The 25726-nt window shown below is 40.1% G+C and overlaps 1 protein-coding gene across 1 annotated transcript in view; it reads left to right on the forward strand.

The window, feature by feature from the left end:
- The window catches only part of LOC138762378 (filensin), a 78448-nt gene that overhangs the window by 42288 nt on the left and 10434 nt on the right, over positions 1-25726 (forward strand). The window contains exons 3-6 of the mRNA XM_069936145.1: positions 4859-5340; positions 13277-13337; positions 16824-16919; positions 22526-22615. Coding sequence (XP_069792246.1) covers positions 4859-5340; positions 13277-13337; positions 16824-16919; positions 22526-22615 — 729 coding nt within the window. The remainder of the gene's footprint in view (positions 1-4858; positions 5341-13276; positions 13338-16823; positions 16920-22525; positions 22616-25726) is intronic.

Consider the following 25726-nt stretch of genomic DNA (forward strand, 5'->3'; position numbering starts at 1 on the left):
GTAATTAAGTGACCAAAACTGCACACAATACTCCAAATTTGAGCTTCATCAATGTCTTATACAGCTTTACAATAACATCCCAACTCCTGTACTCAATATTTTGATATATGAAGGCCAACATGCCAAAAGCTCTCTTTACAACTCTATCCACCTGTGACACCACTTTCAGGGAATTATGTATCTGTATTCCCAGATCTCTCTGTTCTACCGCACTCCTCAGTACCCTACCATTTATTGTGTATGTCCTTTCTTGGTTTGCTTTTCTATGTGGCATTTTGCAACCCATTTTTCCAGCTGGTTCAGATCCTTCTGCAAGCTTTGAAAGCCTTCCTCACTGTTCACACCTCCAATCTTCATGTTATGAGCAAACTTCCTGATCCAATTTACCATATTATCATCCAGATCACTGATACAGATGACAAACAATGGTCCTAGCACCAATCCCTGAGGCGCACCATTAGTCACAGGTCTCCAGAGAAGTCTCTCTGGCTTCACTTGTGTGGCCAATGTTGAATCCAATTTATTGCCTCACCATGAATACCAAGCTTCTGAACCTTCCTGACTAACATCCCATGTGGGACCTTGTCAAAACCCTTACTAAAGTCTATGTAGACAACATCCACAGCCTTGCCTTCGTTAACTTTCCTGGTAACCTCCTCAAAAAGTGTATCAGGTTGGTTAAACACGATCTATCATGCACAAAGCCATGTTGACTATCTCTACTCATTCCTTGACTATCCAAATACTTGTATATCCCATCTCTTAGTATACCTTCCAATAATTTACTTAATTCTGATGTCAGGCTCATTGGCCTACAATTTCCAGGGTTACATTTGGAGCCTTTTTTAAAGAACATGAGCTACCCTCCAATCTGCTGGCACCACACTCCTGGATAAATATTTTAAATATTTCTACCTCTGTGTGATTTTCTTTTTCCTTAGCTATTCTATCACCACTTCACTCCTTAACTTGAACCTATAATCTTTGGTTTTAGACATTTCCACTATTCACTATTCACCCCATCTGTGCCCATCATAATTTTGTAGAGCACTCAGCTTCCTCCTCTACAAAGAAAATCATGTTAATAAGACACAGGAATGGAATTAAGCCATTCGGCCTATCGAGTCTGCATCGCCTTTCAATCATGACTGATTTACTATCCTTTTCAATTTCATTCTCCTGCCTTCTCCCTGAAACCCTTGATTCCCTTCCTGATCAAGAAGCCATCTTAATCTTTATCTTAAATATACCCAAAGACTTGGCCTCCACAGCCATCAACTGCAATGAATTCCACAAATCACCACCGTCTGGGTAAAGAAATTCCTCCTCATCTCTGCGCTGAGAGGACTTTCTTTGTATTCTGAGGCTGTTCCTTCCCTCTGATTCCAGATTCCCCATCATGGAAAACATCCTCTATCAAAGGCTTTCAGTATTCAATAGGTTTCAATGGGTTCCTCCTTTATTCATCTAAACGCCTATGAGTACTGTCCCAGAGCCATCAAACTATCCTCATATAACCCTCTCATTCTCCTGAACCTCTGGATCCCCTCTGCTGCCAACACATTCTTCCTTACATCAGAAGGTAACTTTTTCCCTCAGCGGGTAGTCCATATCTGAAATAAGCTGCCAAAGGAACCTAGAGAAATAGATACAGTTCTGATATTCAAAATATATTTGGACAGATACATGGATAGGAAAGGTTTTCAACCATGATTCTCAACCATAGCCAGAATGTCTCACTGGCTCTACACAAAGCCCTGGAATGCCTGGACAGTAAAAATGCATACATCAGGATGCTCTTTACAGACTAGTTTGGCATTTAACACCATCATCCTCTGAAAGCAGATCAGCAAACTCCAAGATCTGGGACTCAACACCACTGTGTAATTGGATCCTTGATTTCCTCACCTATAGACCACATCAGTGAGATTTGGTAAGAACATCTCCTCCACAATATCCATCAGTCCTAGAGAACCACAGGGCTGTGCTCTTAGCCCCCTGCTCTACTTGATTTACACCGTTGACTGTGTGGCTCAGTACAACAACAACACCATCTACAAATTCACTGATGATACCATGGTAGTGGGTTGTATAAAAGAGGTGATGAGTCAGCTTACAGTTGTTTACATTTCTTTATTTGTTTACATTTGTACATTAGGTACTTTTTTTTTGCACTATCAATAAGTGGTAAATCTGTCTGGTCCGCAGGAAAAAGAATCTCAGTGTCGTATGTGATGTCATGTATGTACTCTGAGAGTAAATCTGAAATCTGAATCTGAGAAGGGGAATCTGAATAGAACATAGGTTCAAGATGAGGGGGGGGGAAGACTTAACAGGAGCCTGAGGGTGGAACACTTCCCCAGCCAATAGAATCATGCTATAGACACACGCTATATTCCTCTTTGGTGGAATGGTGATAGCAAGGAAGATTGTTAAATGATGCAGCCGCTGAAAGATCAGTTGGACATTTGGGAGCTAATGGTATGCCGACTTTAGGTTGATGGTGGAGAATACCCAGAATTGGGCTATCTCATTCACCATGCCGGCAATGCAGGGAAGGGGGGTACGCATCCAGCTGCACTGGAAGTCCAATCCTAGTATCATGGGTGCACAGAGATGTGGCATTACGAACAGCTTAAAGTTTTTATACTTCATGCCACAATAGCCGCAGATCTCTGCTGAGTGGAATTTGGAGGCCATAGAGATCTTGCAACTCACTGGGCTCACCACGAGGGAATAGTTTTGCATGGTATCGGGGTGTATAAAACTCTCCGTGCTCCCACTGTCAAACACAATTTGTTAGACGGCCATTTACCTTCACATCTATCATCAATTGGATGGATACATGGATAAGATATGTTTAGAGGGAAATGGGCCAAACGCAGGCAGGTTGGATAGTGTGGATGCAACATTTTGGTTGGCGTGGGCAAGTTGGGCTAAAGGACCTGTATTACTATGTCTCAAAAGCATTAATGATACGAATTTTGCTCTCTGAACATCCTTTAACTTTAAATTTACATCCACTGGAATGGAGTGTTGAACTTCTGCCCATGGAAGAATGATAGGTGCATTGTCAGGGTTATTAGCTGGCACCGGCAAAGCTGCAGTGGTTCAAGAGATAGCTCGATATTAACTTCTCAATGAGAAGCATGGTCATTAAATGCTGCCACTAACTTCTCACCACTTGAGAGAATAAAACAAAGGCTCATATTTGGCAGCAGGTTGCTGGAAAATGAAAAGACCCACACATACCTGTCAAGGAAGATACAATGGATTGGAGCAGGGTGGGGTAAAAGGGGGAGGGGGTTCATCTTCAAACAGGAGCAGGCAAGTCATCTAGGAAGTAGTTGTCACCCGAGCTTAGTTGAAGCGAAAAGGAAAATTGTAGATAAGATGAAGCAATAACAGGGAAATGAACAGGAACCAAAAAACTGCCTTAGACCTATTTGAACAGATGGCCTATTTCAGGATTGTAACTTTCTTCCATGAGACGCAGTATAAGTGCAAGTTTGCAATTTATACTCCAGTTGGTACTAAAGGGTCCACACTTTCATATCTAGCATCAGGCAAACCTCTTAAAACGTAGGAGCATAATAACTAAACCATTGCTTTTAAAAGCTAGGAAATATAAAGGCTAGACATATGAAACAAAAAACAAAAATATAGGAGATGAGCAGAAAGGTTAGACACCAAATGTGGAGAGAGAAAGAAATAAAGTTTCAGGTTGACACTATTTTGTCAGGTCTGAAAAATATGTTTGAAGTGGCAGAGAATGCAGGGAATATCCTCAATAAAATGGTTATCCTTGGCCCAGTATGGTCTCCCACAATTTCCTCTTCACATAATGGATCTGTACAACACTACCATCTAACAGTAATGTTTTTTTTTCATCCATTGATTCTCTACTTTGTCAAAGAAAACAAGAAAATCTGCAGACACAGGGGTTAACTGCAATACCCAAAAGTGCTGGAGAAACTCAGCAGGTCACACAGCATCCATAGAAACTAAAAGGCAGTTAATAGCCCTTTTTACACAGAGATCCTGCAATACTGCTGTAAAGAAGACCCATCATTAAGCCGGCTTTGCTTGTTTACACTGAACCAAGCAATACCGGCATAATGCTGGGCCAGTGTGTCATTTTACACAGTAAGCCAGCATTCTGGGAGCAAAAGAGGCAGGACTTGTGGTGTCAAGTGTGACGTATAACATACACATACACATCGTTTCCTGTCCTGTTCCTGGCCCGCCAGCTCGCCTTTTTTACACAGTCATTGATTTGGTGCTGTGATTACCTCCACTGCCGGCTTAAAGGTGGGACTACAATGACCCCCCTCCCCCATTCCATGTTTGTACCTTTTTCACAGAAGGCATGGTGCAATAAAGGCGCAATATTCCCACCTTGAAGTGGCTGGGTAAAAGTGGCTATTGTTTCAGGCCTGAGTCCTTTTCTCATTTGTCAATTAACTCTTACTTCTTATGGATGCTGCGTGACCTGCTGAGCGTCTGCAGTACTTTTGTGTGCCTCACTCTGCTTTGAACGTGTATTTTAATCATCCAGATCTTTCAGCATTTACAGAATTCTACCTATAAAGTGCTGAACAGTGCAGAGTCAGTCATTTCTTCTGCAAACAAATAATTTGGGCACAGCTTGCAAATTTTAAGCATAAGAGCTGATGATGGAATGTTCTACTCAAGCATTTTGTGGACATGTGATTAATCCCCATGAACAGTGAAATGCTCTGTCCATCCATAAGTAATTTATTGACAATGCAGCAGAAAACTGCTGGAAGAAAGGACAATGACACCGGAACCCACATTGCTTGGAACTCTGAATTGTTTTGAAATATATTTATTCCAGTTGAAGGGGGTTTGCTGGCCCTTCAAATACTGTCGAAGCGGTCCAGTACAGGAGACGCCTGGCCAATGCGTCTACAGTTTCCTGCAAACAGGCGGCAAGAGAGTCGACATTTCTCCACACTCCAGAATGTCCGGAATGAGTGACTTACAAGAGGCGGAGATGGCAAAAGAGGCAAAATCAGATTTGCTCAGTGCATGGTGTGAGTCAGATTTTGCAAAAGCAGGTTTTCAAAGCTTAGAAGAGTTCAACATCCGCTTCAGCAGATACATCAACCGAACACGAACCTTTGACCAAAGCAGCACTTCTCTAGGGAAGCAGCTGGAGAGTCTACGACAGGTCAGGGAGCTTTCGGGTCTTGAGGATGTATTTACTGATCAGATTAAGCAGAACCAGCAGAGGATCTGGGACCTGCACAATGAACTTAACCATCTGGAACAGGAGCTGAAAGATGCACAGCGGACCCTGGATGAGTATCGCACCAAGTAAGTATTTCCTTTCCTTTATCTTGCCCCTGTGCACAATTACCACTAATCCTTGACATCAATGTTGTAAAAAGAAAACCTTCATTGGTTATTCTTACTGAGATGGGCTTAATCTGTACTCTGGATGAACATATTTGGAATGCATGTGATTGTAGTCCCTGTCAAGTATTTGAAAGAGTTGCTCTTCTGGTTGCAGTTCAGCTTCATGCTCATGATCCGTGAATACCAAGTGCACCTATAAACCTCCATCACCCTTTGTTTCCTTCTCAACTACAGACCCAACCAGTTCTCTCAACCACCACCCTCCTTTGCCTGGCAGAACTTGTTCCCATCCTCCATTACTTTGAATCATTCCAGTTTTTCCAAGTCAAAGGGGTAGTCATGGGTCTTGCATGGATCCCAGCTATGCTTGCCTTTTTGTTGGCTCTGTGTACCAATCCATGCTACAAACCTATACAGGCAAAACTCCTTGACTTTTCTCCACTATATTGACTGCATTGGTACTGCCTCATGCACCCATGATCACTTTAACTGCTTTGCTGGCAACTTTCACCCCATCCTCAAATTCACTTGGTTCTTCTCTGGTGACATTCTCCCCTTTCTCAATCTCTGTTTCTCCATCTCAGGGGACAAACTTTCTGCAGCCATTTTCTACAAGCCCACCAACTCAAGGTAGACAAGTACCTTGACTACACCTCTTGACATGCTGTCCCCTGTAGGGACTCTATTCCTTTCTCTCAATTCCTCCGCCCCTATCGCATCTGCTCCCAGGTCAAAGTCTTCCATGTAAGATCATCTGAAATAACCTCCTTCTTCATAAAATGCAGCTTCCCCTCTACCACCATCAACTCAGTCCTTATCTGTATTTCCTCCATTTCCCTCCTATCTGTCCTGTCCCCCTCTGGCACTGCGAAACCAGCTGAGTTCCTCCAGCATTTCGGTGTTTTTATGCCAATACTTATTGTTTGTTGTTGCAAAAGAAGTAATTTTAAAATAAAAGAAAAACAAGTTTGACAACTGTGACCAAATTAAAAAAGTTTGATACTAAGATGTGAGTAAAGTGGACATTTGAATGGCACTTTTTTCGGACTTCCACAGCCCCAAGAGTGTTTTGTATACTTTGAACAGTAGGAACTATGGAGGGGGGGTGGGGGATGGGAATGAGGGTGCGGTGCCAAACTCCCAAATAGCAGCAATGTGATAACAATTAAATGATTGCTTTTTTTTCTCTGGAGTTCATTGAAAATTATTATTGTTTAGGTTACAATGGAGGACTACTTTAATCTTTCTCAAACAAAGGATTGGCAATCATTTCAATTCACCTGAGAGGACAGACTTAACACTTTATCTAGGAATGGATTTCAATGATGCTTCATCTGTTTCTTGGTGGAAAATGTAATCGCTGGTGTCCAATTTCAGTGGGGAGAAAACTGCTGGATTCAAATTGCATTGGAAAGATGTTCATCAAATTAATCTGACCACCGGTGAAAGTTTTAGGTCTTTCTATTAATGTTCCATTTAATTCCGTTTCTCTTTAACCTTTATTCTTCTCTATGTTCAATTTATCTTTTGTTCATCCTCTTCATCTCTTTTTCTTCCTCCATCTTGCAAGTTATGACTGACATCTCATATGCTTCTTAGCCCATGCTCTGCCTTTGTTAGCTTGTATTTGTGATGCACTATGGTACAAATAACAGAGGTGTAGGAGGAAGGTCCACAAAGGTGACCTGTTTCAACAAGAAGAGGTACAGGGCCTCACCAATGTGTTTCATCTGGATATGACTGACATTTTCAGTCAGGGTACAGATTTATCTTATATTTATCTTATATTTATCTTATATTTTAAACAAGTATGTTTTTTATTCTCTCCACTATTCTCATCATCTCCCTCTAGGTCTCCTCCTCTCTCAAGTGACATCAACACCACCTTTTTCTTCGACATCAATTCTCTACAATTTAAATCGTGTCTGTTTTCTAACATTTCCTGCTGTTGACGAAAGGCCAATCACCTGAAATATTAACTGCTTCTTGTAGATGACACTTTCCAATCTCTCATATTTCCCAATGTCAAAACATGTCATCTTCACAAAAACATAAGCGACGATATTCCAAATTACTATCTTATTTCCAATAAACCAAACTTCGTATTTGCAGCTATAAGTACCTTTAATTTGTTGATATAAACATTTTGCATAACTTTGCATAGAGATTTCAATAACAATGGGTAAACAAAGCATTCGGCTTTATTCAAAGACAAAAAAATACTCTTCCTTAAACAGTTAAACCAAAATTAAGATGATTAAAATGAAATAAGATGAATTTTTTAAAAAGTATTTTGATGCTTTTGCCTCCTCCACAGTTCTTCGAAGAATGAAAGCAAACTCCACGTATGCCCAAATATTATGACTATAGTAACACTACAAACAACAATTTTCCTTAAAGGGATAGTCATAAAATCACTAAAAATAAAAAAACCCAAGGTTTTAACCTTTACACTTCTCTCTCCACAGATGATGCCTAACCTGCAGTGTATTTCAAGCATTATAATTATTCAGATCTTTACATTAAGATCAAAGGGTAGATAATAATTTGAACAAATGAGAAAGAAAACAAAAGTTAGCTTGGTTTATAGAACGCTTTCACCTAGTGGTTCTCAACCTTTTTCTTTTCACTCACATACCACTTTCAGTATTCCCTATGCCATAGGTGCTCTGTGATTAGTCAGAGATTGCTTAAGGTGGTATGTGGGTGGAAAGAAAAAGTTTGAAACCACTGTTTTAATCGTACCTAATTGACTCATTATGTGCACAGTTTCATAACTCCAAAGGAAATGGCCCAATGACAATTTTTCTCAAGCAAACTATTTCAGTAACAATTTGGGTCTGGAGCAGTGATTCTCAACCTTCCCTTCCCACTCACATCCCACCTTAAGCAATCCCTGACTAATTACAGAGCACCAATGGCATAGGGATTATTTAAAGTGGGATGTGAGTGGAAAGACAAAGGGTTGAGAACCACTGCTTTAACCCTTCTACTGACCAAAAGAAAGGGGGAAATCATAGGCAGTGAAGCTATTATTCTGGTGTGACTCATGGCCTGATCCGACACTGCAGACTTGTTATAATCACAAGTGAAGTGAATCAAAGTCATGCTCTAAGAGTTATCAATAACAATTTATGTTTTAAAGATTGACTTTATCTCCCCGCTGAAAAGTTTCAATGTCATTTCATTGTCACTTTAATTTCTGCTAATTAAGGTAATGCAAGCTGATAGCAGACATTTAATCAATGGAAGTGAAGGAGACTAGGTAGCTTTTATGGAGGTTCATGTCACATTCTAATTGTGTGAGGGATAGACGAATTTTAGGTTCACCTTCTGGGATAGCACTTGCATTCCTTAAAAGTTAGAGGGCTGAAGATTATTTAATCAAATCTATATGGTATTTCGATGGGGGAAATTGAGAAATCATTCTTGATGTTTGGAAATTAGAACATCTCTTATAAATTAAAGTCAGGTCTTTCAAGCCAAGTAGGGAAACCCTTCTGCATACCATTTGTGGCAAACATAAGGAATATTTCTGCAGGTACTTAATGCACAGCCAATCATTAAGTTGAAGTATGAATTCATTGACATTTTTTAAACCATTATTGGACAGATATATTGAGATAAATCAAAGATTAACCCAATCTTATTATCTGTTGGCAAGAGTTTGTAAGGCTAAGTGCTGTCAATGCTCTGAGACACCGTTCTTGATGCTTGTGATGAATTCGTTCTGTGTGTATCCCATCATCAGGATGGGATTAAAAAGGCAGGAAAGATCCAAATGGTAAATCACTTCACCTTCTGAAAGTAAAACCACTCAGTTTTACCAGCAATTTTCTGTTATTACCACTCCCAAGAAATTTTAACAAGTCCCACACGTACCTGAACTAAGTGACATCAGTTCATCTGAGTTTTGCCAACTGCATTTCAAATTTGGACATAGAACAAAGAATGGTAAGCACAGAAAAAGGCCCTTCTGTTTACAATGCCTACACTGAACATAATGCTAAGTTAAACTAAATCTCTGCTGCTTGCACAGGGTACATTTCCCTCCGTTCATATGTCTATCCCCTTCTCTTTGGCTTGGCTACGCGGACGAAGATTTATGGAGGGGGTAAAAAGTCCACGTCAGCTGCAGGCTCGTTTGTGGCTGACAAGTCCGATGCGGGACAGGCAGACACGATTGCAGCGGTTGCAAGGGAAAATTGGTTGGTTGGGGTTGGGTGTTGGGTTTTTCCTCCTTTGCCTTTTGTCAGTGAGGTGGGCTCTGCGGTCTTCTTCAAAGGAGGTTGCTGCCCGCCAAACTGTGAGGCACCAAGATGCACGGTTTGAGGCGTTATCAGCCCACTGGCGGTGGTCAATGTGGCAGGCACCAAGAGATTTCTTTAGGCAGTCCTTGTACCTTTTCTTTGGTGCACCTCTGTCACGGTGGCCAGTGGAGAGCTCGCCATATAATACGATCTTGGGAAGGCGATGGTCCTCCATTCTGGAGACGTGACCCATCCAGCGCAGCTGGATCTTCAGCAGAGTGGACTCGATGCTGTCGACCTCTGCCATCTCGAGTACTTCGACGTTAGGGGTGTAAGCGCTCCAATGGATGTTGAGGATGGAGCGGAGACAACGCTGGTGGAAGCGTTCTAGGAGCCGTAGGTGGTGCCGGTAGAGGACCCATGATTCGGAGCCGAACAGGAGTGTGGGTATGACAACGGCTCTGTATACGCTTATCTTTGTGAGGTTTTTCAGTTGGTTGTTTTTCCAGACTCTTTTGTGTAGTCTTCCAAAGGCGCTATTTGCCTTGGCGAGTCTGTTGTCTATCTCATTGTCGATCCTTGCATCTGATGAAATGGTGCAGCCGAGATAGGTAAACTGGTTGACCGTTTTGAGTTTTGTGTGCCCGATGGAGATGTGGGGGGGCTGGTAGTCATGGTGGGGAGCTGGCTGATGGAGGACCTCAGTTTTCTTCAGGCTGACTTCCAGGCCAAACATTTTGGCAGTTTCCGCAAAGCAGGACGTCAAGCGCTGAAGAGCTGGCTCTGAATGGGCAACTAAAGCGGCATCATCTCCAAAGAGTAGTTCACGGACAAGTTTCTCTTGTGTCTTGGTGTGAGCTTGCAGGCGCAAGCATGTTAAATGTTGCCATTTTATCTGCTTCCAGGGTCTACACCTACTCCTGGCAGCATGTTTTAGGCACTTACTCTGAGTAAGAACACCTGTCCTGCACATCTCCTTTAAACTTCTCCCCACCCATCTTACCTAAAATGCAAGAACTGTGGCATTTGGCATGGTTTAAGATGTCTTGCCCATGGAGTCCATTAGGAATGGAAAGTTGTGGCAATTCCTCAAGTAGCTACCTGCAGGTTTCATCCAAGTAGCGTGGTTAGATTTATACCAGAGCAATCTCTCCATTCACTCAAAAGGGGATGAACACTGGTCAACCAGGGTAAGATTTAGTTAATTTACAATTTAATTGTTTTGGTTTATACTAAATATTTTAATTGCTTTTAATTACATCTCTTCTTTCATTTTTTAAGTTTTATCATTTCTAATTGACATTTTTGAATTTCTTGAATGTTAGAAAAATCCTTCATGTTCAGACAGCATTGACAGATGGCTAACTGGGGATATATTTATGACTACATGCACCTGTGATCAGTTTCTCAACTTCATCCATTTCACAGCCAAATTCCACCCCAATCTCAAACTCACCTGATCCATTTCCAACAATACTCTCCCATTCCTGGATCTCTCTGTCTCCATCTCAGGAGACGAGTTTTCCACTGACATATATTGCAAGCCCACTAACTCCCACAATTACCTTGACTACACTTCTTCACACCCTGTCTCTGCCACATCTGCTCCCAAGATGAGGTCTTCCAGTCCAGATTTTCTGAAATGTCTTCCACAAATGTGGCTTCTCCTCCATTTCTTGCTCATCTGCCCTGGCGCCCCTGCCCCCAGACACAACAAATAGAGAATTCCCCCTTATCCTTTCCTACCATCCTACCAACCTCTGCATCCAACACATTATGCTCTGGAACAACAGGACCCCATCACCAGACACATCTTCCCCTTTCCTCCCTCTCTTCTCTTCTTTCCTTAGGGACTGCTCCCTCCATGACTCACTCGTGCACTCACACCTCCACATTAATGACCACCCCCACCCCCCCACCCCCCCCCCCACCCGTAACCTTCCTCTGTGGCCACAGGACGTGCAAAATTCGACCTCACCTTCCCCATCACTACTGTCCAGGTCCCCAAAAGGCCTTTCAAGTGAAGAAACACTTCACTTGTGTATGTACAGGGCTGATTTATAGTATCCAGTGTTCCCTTTGTGGCCCTCTCTACATCAGAGAGACTGGGGATAGATTGGGAGATTGCTCGCTGAGCACCTTTGCTCCATCCACTACAGTGATAGAGACCTCCCAGTAGCCAACCATTTCAGTTCTGTGTCACACTCCCACACTCACATGTCTGCCCATGGCCTTATGTACTATCCCACCAAGACCACCCACAAAATGGAGGAACAACATTTGATTTTTCGTCTGGGCCCTCTACAATCAGATGGCCTTGACATTGACTTTTCCGGTTTCTGCTAACCTGGTTTCATCTCCCTCCCCACCTTTCCCCTTTCCAATTCTCCTCCTTCCCTTCACCCAGCCATCCCTCCTCCCCTGGATCACTGGTGTCCCCTCCCTCCCTTCTCCACCTCTCACCTCCACACCTCCCACCCCACCCCTTACTCTTTTGCTTGAAGTAAAATGCCTGCTGACATTTTTCCATACCTTGATAAAGGACTCAAGCCCGAAACGTTGGTTATGTATTTTTATCTTTACTATATAAAGGACACTGTTTGACCTGCTGAGTTTCCCCATCATTGTGTGTTTTTAACTAGGAAAACACTTGGTTTTTCTCTGCATTTCCTTCTTTGAGCATAGTCTTGTCTGGCCTCCTACATAAAGGATTTAAGTTCAGATTAGTTTGTCACCACAAAGAGATCACTTTTGAATATGGAGTTGACATTGTGTAAAACATGGCCTTGGGAGATTTATGCTCAGTACTGACTTTTTTCATACATTAACATCATGTGCAGGAAATTTATGGGTGGGGATCACAAAATCCAGACTCCTGTTTCTACAGCTGTATTATGGATGGGATATGTTTTTAGCTAAGGCGTCAAAGTTATGTGTAATATAAGTCTTAATTATTTACATGAATAATTATAATAACTACAGTCATAATTATTGTATCCTGAGTACATCTGTAAGCTATTCAATACAAAAGTTGCATACAAAGTTTTCCCATCTCCTTTCAACCAACCCTATTAATAACATCCTTTGTTCAATTCCATTTATGCCTTTTACCTATCTGTGGCAGTGAGTTCTGGATAAAAAAATTAACTTCTGAATTGTCTACAGGATTTACCAGTGACAAACTTGAAAAATTATGTCCCTGCTTTCTGATCTCCTCATAAGTGGAAATATGAATAAATATATCATCCTCCAATAAATATTAGTGATTTATATTGGGTCTTCCACCAGTAATCATTTTTACAGTGGAGCATGCAGCCCAATCAATTTTTTCTGTTAATCGCACTTCCATTATTTTGATAAAGTGGCCATTTCAGTATATTTACTATATAATCTTATCTGTATCTATGTGGATCCTGAACAAAAATGGCTCAAAAATATTCCACTGCTGCAAGAGGTCATTTAATAGAAATAAGAAAAATTTATTATTGTAACAGATTTTGTACACAAGGATGAATGAAACATTCATAAGTTGCTCTGGTTTAATTGGTTAAGTTTTGTATATTAACACAGCATTATGAATAATGGGGTAAAATTAATGCATTCAACATTGTCTATGCATTCAAATGTTTTAACAATCCTTTCAGCTATAGGACTGAATGTGAACATCATGAAAAGCTGCAGGATAGTGTTGCAAACCTGATTAAGGTGAGATCCTTCACTTTCACTGTTCACTTCAATTCTGTATGATTATGTCTTTGTACGAACTTTAGGTTGTAGCTGGTGATTGGTGGAGGGAAAGGTGGTACATTGGGTGATCAAGAATTTCCAGCTATGGATGCAGCATCACATATAAAATTAAGCAAAATTCTCTAGATTGATTCTTTAAACAGAAAATGGTGAATCCTTTAACTGGCCATTGCTTTTATAAAAAAACACTCTTTGCAACAATGCATTGGTTAATTTTAATATCATAGAACATACGAGACTTAGATAAATCTTGTAATCTTAGTTAAATGAGCAGGCAAGGGTCTGGCAGTGTACCACATTAGTAAATCTACTTTAGAAGGAAAAATAATAAATGAACAGTGAAAAATTGTGTAGGGTGTCCTGGGAGTGATTGTACATTAATCACAAATGTTAGTTTGCAGGTGCAGCAGATAATCAAGAAGGCAAATTGATAGAAGGATTGAATTTAAGAACAGGTAGGTTCTGCCGCAACTCATAGGGAATTGGTGAGGCCGCACCTGGAGTACTGTATGCAGTTCTGATCTCCTTACTTGAAAAAAGGGGGTGATACAGAGGAAGTTCACCAAGTTGATTCCAGAAACAAAGCGATTAGTTTATGAAGAGAAATTGAGCAGCCTGGGATTATACTCATTGGAGTTTAAAAGAATGAGGGGGATTTTATCGAAACATATTAAATTATGAAAGGAATAGATATGATAGAAGCAGAGATGTTTTTTTCCACAGCAAGTGAGACTAGAATTGGGGATATAGCTCAAGATTCAGGGGAGTAAATTGAAGTCAGAGATGAAGAGGAACTTCTTTTCCCAGAGAGCAGTGAATCTCTGCACAAATAAAGCAGTACAGGCTGCCTCATATTATGTATTTAATATAGATAGATTCTGGAACAATAGGGAATTAAAGGTAAATGGGAACAGGCAAGTAAGTGGAGCTGAGTCCATGGCCAAAGCAGCCACAATCTTATTGAATGGCAGAGCAGACTAGATGGCCTACCTTATGTTCTTCTTCCATTTCTTAAGTTTTCTACATGCATTATCATTCTTCATCTTTACGAAAACTGACATCCGTCAGTAATAAATAACCGTGATGTTTTTAATTCACAAACTAAATTTTAAAAAAAACAATTTCTTTGAATCGGTGCTTAGATATGAAGTTGCTTGGGAAGTGTTCTGTGTCCTACCAATTTGTAGTGAAGACTATGGCCAAACCAAAAGTTAAGGATGTCTTGTCCATGATCAGCCATCTGAGATGTGACTCGACTAACTTAGAGCCAAAAAGTCATGTCAAGTAGTCTGCAAATTAAACAATGAAACACACACAGGAATGTAATAATCTTTTGAAACAAAGTAAATTTATCATTCAGTTGACTGGCCATTTATCGATTAATTAATCTGGTTTTGTACAACTAAGAATGAAAAATTATGCAAAATTGAACAATTCCAGAGGTTAAAATGAAGTAAACAAAACATCTGCAATGCACAAACTGATGGAACAACCCAGCAAGTCAGGCAACATTCAAGGAAGGCACTAGATAGTCGTCATTTTGGGCCTGACAAAGGGTTTTTGGCCAGAAAAGTCAAGTATCCATTGGTTTACCTGGATGCCATCTGACCTGCTAAGTTCCTCCAGCATTTTGTATGTTGCTCCAATGGTTATAAATGATACAAAATGTTTCATTTTGAATAACTGAAAATACTTGCTACCATTCAGTGGTCAGAAAGGGCAGCAATGCAACAAATATTCAGGAAGGAGAAGTAGTCTTCACTGCTTTGAGACAGTTGGAACATGCTGTGAGATTATGGCTGATAAGTTTCTTAACTTACATTTGTTTTTCTTCAATTTTCTTTTTTTTTTAACCGGACAAAATTATTGACTTGCAACTAATCTTGAATGAAGTGAGTAAACCAGTCATTGCAACTGAACACCAAATATTTGCAATTGAAGTTAATACAGGGGCTGTTTGATGCCTCAAGAACTCAATGTTCCATCTGGTTCAATACTGAGCCATTAATAGCAAGTAATATCAATCTGTGTTAGGATGTGTCACACTTTTATCTTTCAGTAAGACCGCTGGAGGAGCAAGTCTCACTCCACGGAATTGTGCGTAAAATCATGGTTGATGTGCATTGAAATGCTGCACGGGGTGATTGGAAGGTGAAGTCTTTTGGATGCAGTGTTAAATAAAATCCCCATCTGCAATTAATGAACTAAGACAGAAACTGCTGGAATTTCTCAGCAAACAAATTCTGAAAAAGAAACACCAACCGAGAGTTTAATTATTGACCATAATTTGTTTCTCTAGCCTCAATAAACATTCAAATTGCCTTCCCTGTACCTAAATTTTCTTCCACTTACAGTATGTGAAATGTTATAGCATTTGGTTCTTGTAGACAAAGAGAGCCACACGGTAATATTATTTCTATTTTGCTTTTTCACATGATAAGTTCTAAAAATAAATTATGAAATGAAGCTGAAGCAAGCAGCATTATTTATCTGAGGGGAAGATAAGGGAGAGTGTAATTTAAAGCAGATATAAATGAGGATTTATATGAAACGAATCCTCAAAATGGCCAATCACTCACGGCCAATGCAGCACCTGTGATTTGAGACACTCAACAACCAAAGAATGGGGCAAGTGATTTAATTTCATGGACCACAATGAAATTCTGACCACTCTGTGACCTAACCTAATATTCCTGCATTTGCTGTATATACTTTCACAATTTTCTAACAACGATCTATCAGCCTCAGAATTAAAATGAACAATTGACCCAACCTCAATTGTTGTTCCCAAGAGAGAGTTCTAAACGTTCACCAATCCTTGCAAGCAAAAGTGCTTCACTTGTTTTTAGATAATTTCCTTGTAATTAGCTTGCCCTTTAGTGGTCGGGAAAAGACTAATGACAGAGTAAAAAAGTGATGCTCTCTGTGAATATGAAGAAATCTGAACATGCGACAGATTTGAGGCATTAAAATGCAAAGAGAGAAATCACATCAAATAGGAGCAAGATTAGCCTCTTCAGGCCTTCACACCTACTCCACTATTCCAAATGATTATGACTGACCGTGCATGTCATTACCCTGTTGCTATTTTCTCCCCATATATTTTGATTCCTTTGTATTAAGAAACATTCTTCCCCCTTTCCTGAATTTAATGTATGTCTTGAGCTCAACTGTCTTCTGTAGTAGTGAGTATTCCACAGATTCACCATTCACTGGGTGAAGAAATTTCAGTTCTATGTGATGCACTTGATTTCCTGAAATTATGACACCTGATACTTTACCTAACTCCCCAGGTATCAGAAGCATCCTCCCTGCTTCTAGAATATATAATTATGTTAGAATATCATAAGATTACAAGTCAAAGTTGGTTAATTTGAGGACTGTTTGTCACTGCAATGAATAAACCCCATGTACAAATGTTATGAAAATGTGACTTGTCCATAGGATACAAACGAAGCTCTAATAAAGAACCTGGACCTCCAGGTCCGTACTCAGTTCCTGCAGGAAGACATAGACTCTACTAAGGAAAGAAACATGAAGGTATGTTCAAGCATCAATCTTCCAGCAATCACTATACTAACAATGATTTGTTAAGCAAATTTATCAGATGAGATTCAACATGGAGAGGTATTCAATGAAATAACTTGGTGAGCAAAATGTGGAGGAAAATACAACCTGAATTATACACCTTAAAGTAAAACTTAAGAAGAAGGGAATGATGCTGGTTGGGCATTGTAATGTGCGTCAGAAGAACCAAAGACTTGTTGATCCAAACCAAGGTTTTTATTAACTAAAAGACTGGAGCATATCACAAGTAGGTCGACCAGTCCAGAATGACCTGGTCTGGCTAGGAGCAATCCTTTAAGACCTGCCAGTAGGTGTGGCTACACTCTCAGCCAATCTCAGTCATCCTACACTACCATCTGTACATATGTACATATACACATTGGTGATAGAATCTGTACTATCACAGGCATGTTAACAAAGCAATTATTATAGTATTTGGGAACTAGGCATTTATGATTTGTGACACAGTGTAGAAGCTTTACTTAGTCATTATGCTAAGTATATGATGTAGTAACAACTGCATATTGTACTCTGTTTCATAAGGGGAAATTAATTTTGAAAATAGAATATAATATACACGTGCTACTATTTGAACATTTAATGCATCCAGCTAGCCTTCAGTTGGAGAATTGTGTCTAATTCTGGCACAGTAGTTCAGGAAGGAAGTCAAGATGTAATGGGGAAAATAAATAGTTTTAATGATGACGGAGGGGAGAGATTATGTAGAACAGGATGACGTAGAGAAGATTTTCCTTAGAGTCCAGAAAGCTCAGGAAATAACTTTAATATCAGGAAGAATTTAAAGATATGGAAAGGAACTGATGCCAATTGTTAACGATTAATAGCCAACGGTAACAGATTTAAGGTAAGAGACTATTTACCAAGAACTTGAGAAAAGTTGCTTCATGCAGATTATACAGAACACCTCTCATGATTTTATAAGATGAATATATCCTGCCTGATAAAAACAATGGATAAAGATGACAAATGCTTAAAAGAAAAAAAATTGTCAAGATATGGGCTAATAATGAGGAGAGGGGACTCATTTGACTGGGTCCACTTTCAATGGAGCAAACCCAAGTGCACTAAAATACCTCCTTCTACAATATACCATTCTATGTTGGCATTGTTCCCTTGGTCGAAAGATCTATAAGAATGATAAAATGACCACAATTTTCTGTGTTTGCCTTTGGGTCCACTTAAGGTGCTGCTTTTCTAAAAAATGTTTGAGAATTTCATATGAGTGCTTGTGAATTTTATATTTCAACAGACTTACAAGTTGTGAACAGCAGATTCCTGAAGGACTGTTGTCCTGAATCAAACTAAGCCCGAGAATCACAAAATAAAATGACAGAATGAGCCCTTCTAATTATTGTGCTTTGCTGCCTGTCAAATCAACACCCACTGCTCCTGTTTTCTGTTCATAGGCCTGGAGGAAATTCCCCCCCCCAAAATAAATGTCTATCGGACCTTTTAAATCCACTTCTAGCACATTTTCAGGTAGCCCATGGCAACCTTATGACCAAATACAAAATGTTATTCTCTTCCCTTCCAACCTTTCATCAATGAATTCATGACCTCTAGAAATTGGCCTTCTCCATTGCAAAATTGGTGCATGATACTCTTATTTGATGATGGGTCAAAGGACCTGTTTCCATTCTAAATAACTATATATGTCCATCTTGTTTAAGATAAGGTTAGATCTTCGCATTCTCTGTTCCAAGGAGAAGGTGTTATTTTTCCAATATTCTTCTTGGCTGGTTTATTTGCCTGTTGCATTTTTTTTTGCTTCATAATAAAAATTGCCACAGATTAAACTAAATTTGGGGGCCATTTTCAAAATATTACTGGGAAGCCTATTCTCAGAATTCCTTATGGCATTGAGCCCATCAAGTTTATTGTTGGCTCTCAAACCAATGATTTCACTGTAATCTATTTTCTCCCACGTGCTGATTAAAAACCCTTTGCTTTTCCCAGCAGCCACCTAAACTAAGGATGCTTGACAGGCATCAATTAATCAATCCACCTATGGTCTCTTGGCTGTTGGCCTGTGCTCCTCCCTTTGCCTTTTCCTCCCTCCTCTCCCTACCTTCTGATTCAGACATCTGCCTGCTATTTGCTCAAATCTAGTTGAGGGGCTCAGGCCCAAAACACTGGTGATACATCTTTGCCTCCTATGGTTGCTACGGGAACTGCTGCATTTCTCCGACACTTTTGTGCATTTGCTACAGTCACAGCATCTGCAGATGTTCTGGTTTCACATCAATTAACTTGTCTTTGAATTGGGAGATGGAAAGAAACTGAAACATTGGGAAGGGGCCAAAGAGCCACAGGCAGAACCCACAAATTCCACAAAGGAGATCAGGGTTGAATTAATCAGAATCAGGATTTATTGTCATGAACAATCATGAAATTCGATGTTTTGTGGCAGCAAATATTCATATTATTAGCATTTTACAACATTACTATAAATAAAACAAATAAAATAACAGTGCACAAAAAGTAAGGCAGTGTCTTGGGTTCATTGATTATTCAGGAATTCTGTGAGGCCCCACTTCTATAAAGATGAGATATGCTCTATTCTAATGCACATAGTTGTATAACACTATCTCTGTGAAAGCAATGGAATAAATATAAACTACATTAATCTCTAGCATACCCTATATACCAGGGGTGTCAAACTCAAATTCACGGAGGGCCAAAATTAAAAACTTGGACTAAGTCGAGGGCTGAACTAAATATTTATTGAAAATTTTCAACAACATCTGCATGTTTTCTCTTCTTTCAACATATGTAATGTTAAACTTTTTCTTATTAAAATAAATGTTTAATAATAATTTTGGATAAACTCTTTCTAGAAGCATTAACAAATGAGAAATAAAATATTCAATAAATAATATTTCTCTATAGAGGATTTGTCAAATCTTGCTAGTGTGCAGTCGAATACTAAAATCTGAGGGCTATTGAGAATGTGGGAGAATAACATGATTCCTGAAACAATCAAATGGGTGACTGATTGTGGGCATGAACTCTAGGAGGGTTATTTGCCATGCCCTTTTTCCATTGGTACAGATATCCTTTGATTTACACACTTTTCAAGTTTTATGCCTAATGAGCTTGTATCCAGGTGCAGGACCATTTTTAACCAGGAATATATTTATCACTGTGACATGAAACTATTGGAAGATCGTTTTATCCTGAGATTAAAGTTCATAATAGTTACTCAGGCCTGTGTGCGGGAGGGCGGGGTTTGCAGGCGATCGGGTTGGACAACGACAGTGCGGGGGCATCGGCTCTCGCTGCAGGGCGGCATCTCAGCGGATCAGTGGCCCCGTCACCGTGAGTCGCGGATTGACCTGCGGCAGGGAGGGGGAGTGGGGAATGGTCCTAGCGAGGTCAGGCCCGAGGCCTCCGGTTCCAGGCGCTGGGAAGCGGCCTTGGCTTCCCCTGACACCGGCCAGGCCCCAAAACCAGAGTCCACGGTGAGACCCTGCAACATAAACAAAGGAGGTGGGGGCGATTAGCAGGCTGACGCCAATGCATTCTGGGATTTGTTGTATTACTGTGCATGCACTATACTGGCGCGGCGGCCAGCGGGCCACCTCTAATACATTTTTGAAATGATCTTGCGGGCCAAATATAATTATATCGCGGGCCAAATTTGGCCCACGGGCCAGAGTTTGACATGTGTGCTATATATGTTTATCAAAGATGATGATGGAAAAAAGTCAGCCTTTGTTCAACAATGGCAATAATATATTTATGCAGTACCTTTATTCCTGTGACACATTACAAGGTATATTTGGAACATTGGCCTTCATAAATCAAAGGATTGAGTATAGGAGTTGGGATATTATGATAAAGTTACATAAGACAAGGCCAAAGTTGGTGTATTATATGCAGTTTTGGTCACCTAATTACCATAAGATTGAAAGAATGAAGAGAAGATTTACGAGGATGTTCCCTGGACTTCAGGAAGTAAGTTCTAGGGAAAGGTTAGGACTTTATTCCCTGGAGTTTAGGAAAATGAGGGGTTATTTGATAGAGGTATTTAAAATTCTACGGGGTCTAGACAGAGTAAATGTAGGTAGGGTTTTCCACTGAGGGTAGGCGATATACAAACCAGAAGACATGGGTTAAGGTTGACAAGGGCAAAGTTTAGGGGGAGCATGTACCTGTCCAAATTCTTCTTAAAAATTTAAATTGAGCCCACATTCACCACTTCAGTTGTCAGCTCATTTCACACTCCCACCACACTGTGTTTCAAGAAGTTCCCCCTAAACTTTTCCCCTTTCAACCTTAACCCATGTCCTCTGGTTTTTATATCACCTACCCTCAGTAGAATACCCTACCTACATTTACTCTGTCTAGACTCCTCAGAAATGTAAATACCTCTATCAAATCACCCCACATGTTCCTACACTCCAGGAAATAAAGTCCTAACCGTTCCCTATAACTTAGTTCCTGAAATCCTCGTAAATCTTCTCTGCACTCTTTCAATCTTATTGATATCTTTCCTGTAATTAGATGACCAAAATTGCACATAATACTCCAAATTTGGCTTCACCAATGTCTTGTACAATTTTACCATAACATTCTATGCTCAATACTTTTATTTATGAAGGCCAAGATAGTAAAATTTCTCTTTACATATATATCGACCTGTGACGCCACTTTCAGGGAATTATGTATCTGTATTCCCAGATCCCTCTGTTCTACCACAATCCTCAGAGCCCTGCCATTTACTGTGTATGTCCTTTCTTGATTTGTCCTTCCAAAATGAAACATCTTAGACTTGTCTGCATTAAATTCCATCTGCCATTTTCAGCCCATTTTTCCGCTGGTCCAGATCCCTCTGCAAGCTTTGAAAGCCTTCCTCGCTCTCCACAACATCTCCAATCTTAGTGTCATCAGCAAACTTGCTGGTCCAATTTACCACATTATCATCCAGATCAATGGACACCTAAGTGAAATGAACAGAAAACAGGGAAGAGGAAATTGGAGCTGGCTTGTGCCTGGTATAAACAGAGTCACTGAAACATGAAAGTCTGCAGACGCTGTGATTGTAGTCAAATCACAGAAACACTGGGGGAATTCAGCCAGTCTCGAAGTGTCCATAGGAGATAAATATGTATTTCCAATGCTTCAGGCCTGAGCCCTTCCTTGAGGAAAGCCTGAAACCTTAGTAATAAAACTTTACCCCCTATGGACGCTGCAAGACTAGCTGAGTGCCTTTAGCATTTCTGAGTTTTGTAAAGAGAAGTATTAACTAATTCAGCAGTATGTCCAGATCTTGTCCCCTGTTTTCCATGCAGAAGATAGAATTGAATAATGTTATAGGATGAAAATTGAAAAAAGCTAAAAATCAGGAAGATATTTAAACCTATTCTGATTTCTGGAGTTTTCATGGAATTAAATATCAATCTTGTTTAGGGAAACAAAAGTACCTAAAATTCCACAGGGATTCTCTTGCTCTCTTTTTTTTTTCATGAGAGTGGCATGTATATCAAGGGATAGAAATTTCAGTGCTGTGTCTGTTTCTGTTTCTAATACCTTTCTCTGTTATCCTCACTCCACAGAACCTTGCTGAGATTCAGAGCTACATGACTGTCCTGAAGCAAGTCCACCAGCCCACAAGTTATGATTCACCGCCCACGTTAAGCCATGGGGTAACTAGCATTCCAATAGATTCGAAGAGAAGGCACCTTGGTGCCTTCCTCCTTTTGAGATTTATAATCACAAACAGTTAAAAAATGTCAAGCTTTGACACAGACATGAATAATGTTGATTTGATGTTGGTTCTCCTGTAGGGAGGAATTGATGACGAAGGAGATAGGGAAATGTCTATCAATGTTATGCTACAAAATGGTTGCAGCTGCAATGGAATAACAGTGAAATTTAAATGTGTTTCTCTCTTCACAGATGCTACCTGTCTTGCTGAGCACATTCAGCATTTTCTGTTAAAACTTTTTGTTTACAGAAGTGATCCTTGTGAGTACAGGGCCAAGATAAAAAAAATTAAGTCAGTTGATGTCCAGCAAACCTGAGCTAATCATGATCAAAAGCCATTTGGACATGGGAGTGGAGGATCCCTCTGCAAATATTCAGTTTAATAGGGTGAAATGCCAGCAGATTGTTGATTGACGTAGTATTTTGAACTTTGAATGAGTGTGACACCAAGATCAGACACTGAAGAATAATCTTTGATATTGGAGGCATCTCATGGAGCAGTGTAAGCACTATCTTGCAATGGAGTACCAATCAACAAATTTTCTTTCAGCTTGATTGGTTTTAAGCATGATTCAGAGGTAAAAATACAATGAACTCGTCCACAACTGGTACATTGCTTTTGAGCACTGATTTCTGTCAGGTGGTCCATAAAGTTGCATCTCAAGTTGCATTAAGGCTTCAAGAGCCTGTGCTCTTCCCCCTACCCTTCCCTCCTGCCACCACTCTTTTATTCAGGTACCTGCCTGCGTTCTGCTCATATTTTGATGAAGGGCTCAGGCCTGAAATATTTACCCCATCTTTCCATGCTGGGCCCTGCTATGAGGTTCTCCAGCATTTTTGGATATTGCACTCAATCATAGCATCTGCAGACTTTCCTGTTTAATGCTCACTTTTTCCATATGGAAGGTAGCTCCTAGATTTGGAGTTAGTACTTGCTGCTTTCCAGGAAGATGTTTCAGAAGATCCAGGCCTTGTGTCTCTTGTATTTCTGGAATCGTATGATGAAGGGAACACAGTGATGTAGAGATTTTCCATCCAAAGCTTTGCAATCAATTTCCTAAACCCCATTATCCAGTTTGCCTGCAAACCTATAATAGAAAATTCTAAGCATAAAACTTTTCTTTTTTTTTTGCAAGTCACTCAATGCTTTTATTTCTCCTTACCTCTGTATCTCTGGTTGAACAAATCTACATTTCCAATTATACCTCTTCCTCATTGCAATGTTTTAACTGCTTTCCACTGACAGCTGGGCAATTAGCTGTCTGAGTCCTGACTCACTTCTTTAAGACACTTACGTAATTTAGTGATACAGCATGGTAACAACCCTTTCCAGTCCACAAGCCTATACCACTCAAATACACCCATCTGACTAATTAACATTCCAGCCGCGTACGTCTTTGAAATTTATTTAAAAATTATTTCTTTGATGAGTTGGCACACAGTGCTGATATTTCCCTATAAACTAAGTTTCACATTTTGTTTGATAATGCTTTGACAATACATCTTTCAAATGTTTAACTGCATTAATATATAATTACAAATTATTTTACTGCACAATGTTGCTGTATTTTCAAAGTTGGCACTAGATGGCGCCATGCAGCACAGGATACAAGTGCATAATTGTAAACCATCTGGTCACTTTTATTCCTGTTTTATTTATTTTTATTATTTTACCTTTGTTATTTGTTTCAATGTAGATGTATATCATCCAATAAATGTGTAAGTAACTCAAGACTAAATAACTATTAAATCATGGATTCAAATTTGTATTGGTCTTGAAAGATTAACTTAGTGATTCCCAAAGTGGGTGATGCTGCCCCCACCCCACCCCCCACCCCCACCACCATCATCACCGTGGGCAGTGGAAAGATCCAAAGGGGCGGTGAGGAAAAGGGGGGAGGTCCGAACCTTTAGTCTTGTTATTATTCACTCTGCTGCAATGACTCTGAAGCAGTCATTTTCTGGCGTCTCAGTCTGCAGAAGGGCTGACAGTCATTGTGGCCAAACTCTGGATGGCAGTAGTGAGCAAAATAAACGGCAACAAGGCGTTCTCGCGAAAGATGATCTCAGTGGCTGCCGTGTTGCACTGGCATCACTACCCTCTCACGCAGTGCCACTGCCACTCCCCCTCACTCCCCTCCAACCCCCTTCCCCTGCTCAGTGCCATTGTATGGGAGGGGGTGCTCGGGGTGTGGCCTAGGAGCTAAGGGGGCGGCAGCCCAAAAAAGTTTGGGAACCACTGGATTAATTCAACCCCATTTGTTTTTCTTAAACAGTATAACATCAAGCACATCCGCCACTTCCCTGTTAAGTGGCAGACTGTATGCAATAATAATGCATATCCAGTATAACTACAATACTTAAAATCTCTTGGCAGTCTGTCAGAATGAAGTAGTCTCAGTTTGGTCAGGCATCCATTCCAATTTATGTTATTATGAGGGGAAAAAAGTCTCTCTAATATTGTTTTTGTTTCATACATAAAAATTAAATGCATTTTCTGCCATTAAATGACATCTGGATTTCATTTTATGGGTATGTAAAGGTCACCATAATACAGTTTTAACCCTTTTTATTTAAAATCTGGCTCTGTGACTAATGATCGTAACATGTTTGACAAACATAAAAGAGATTAGTTGGGAATGAGACTGTAAGTCAAATAGTCTATATGGTTTTGCTGACATAGTAACATAATTCATGAAGTATTTTCGTATTGTTAAAGAAATAGTGGATGATTATCTCCTCAGGCAAGTTACCAGTGATATAGCACAGGAGGCCATTTGTTTGCATCAGTTCTTTGAAGAGCGGTCCACTGTTTTTACAAATTAATGTTTGAAAATGCAGGCATTGCCAGCAGGGCCAGCAATTATTGCCCATTCCTATAACCCCAGATTATTTCCCACTTCAGATTCTTATCCAATTAAATTTTAAAAGTAATTTTTGAAATTACATTCAGCCCATTTTCTGGATCACTTTCCAGATCATTAGTGATATGCTGCATATTTAAAGAAAGGTCTCTCATCATATATCTGGTTCTGTGATTAGTGCACAGC

The sequence above is a fragment of the Narcine bancroftii genome, chromosome 4 (genome assembly GCF_036971445.1).
Source record: "Narcine bancroftii isolate sNarBan1 chromosome 4, sNarBan1.hap1, whole genome shotgun sequence".
Lineage (NCBI taxonomy): Eukaryota > Metazoa > Chordata > Chondrichthyes > Torpediniformes > Narcinidae > Narcine > Narcine bancroftii.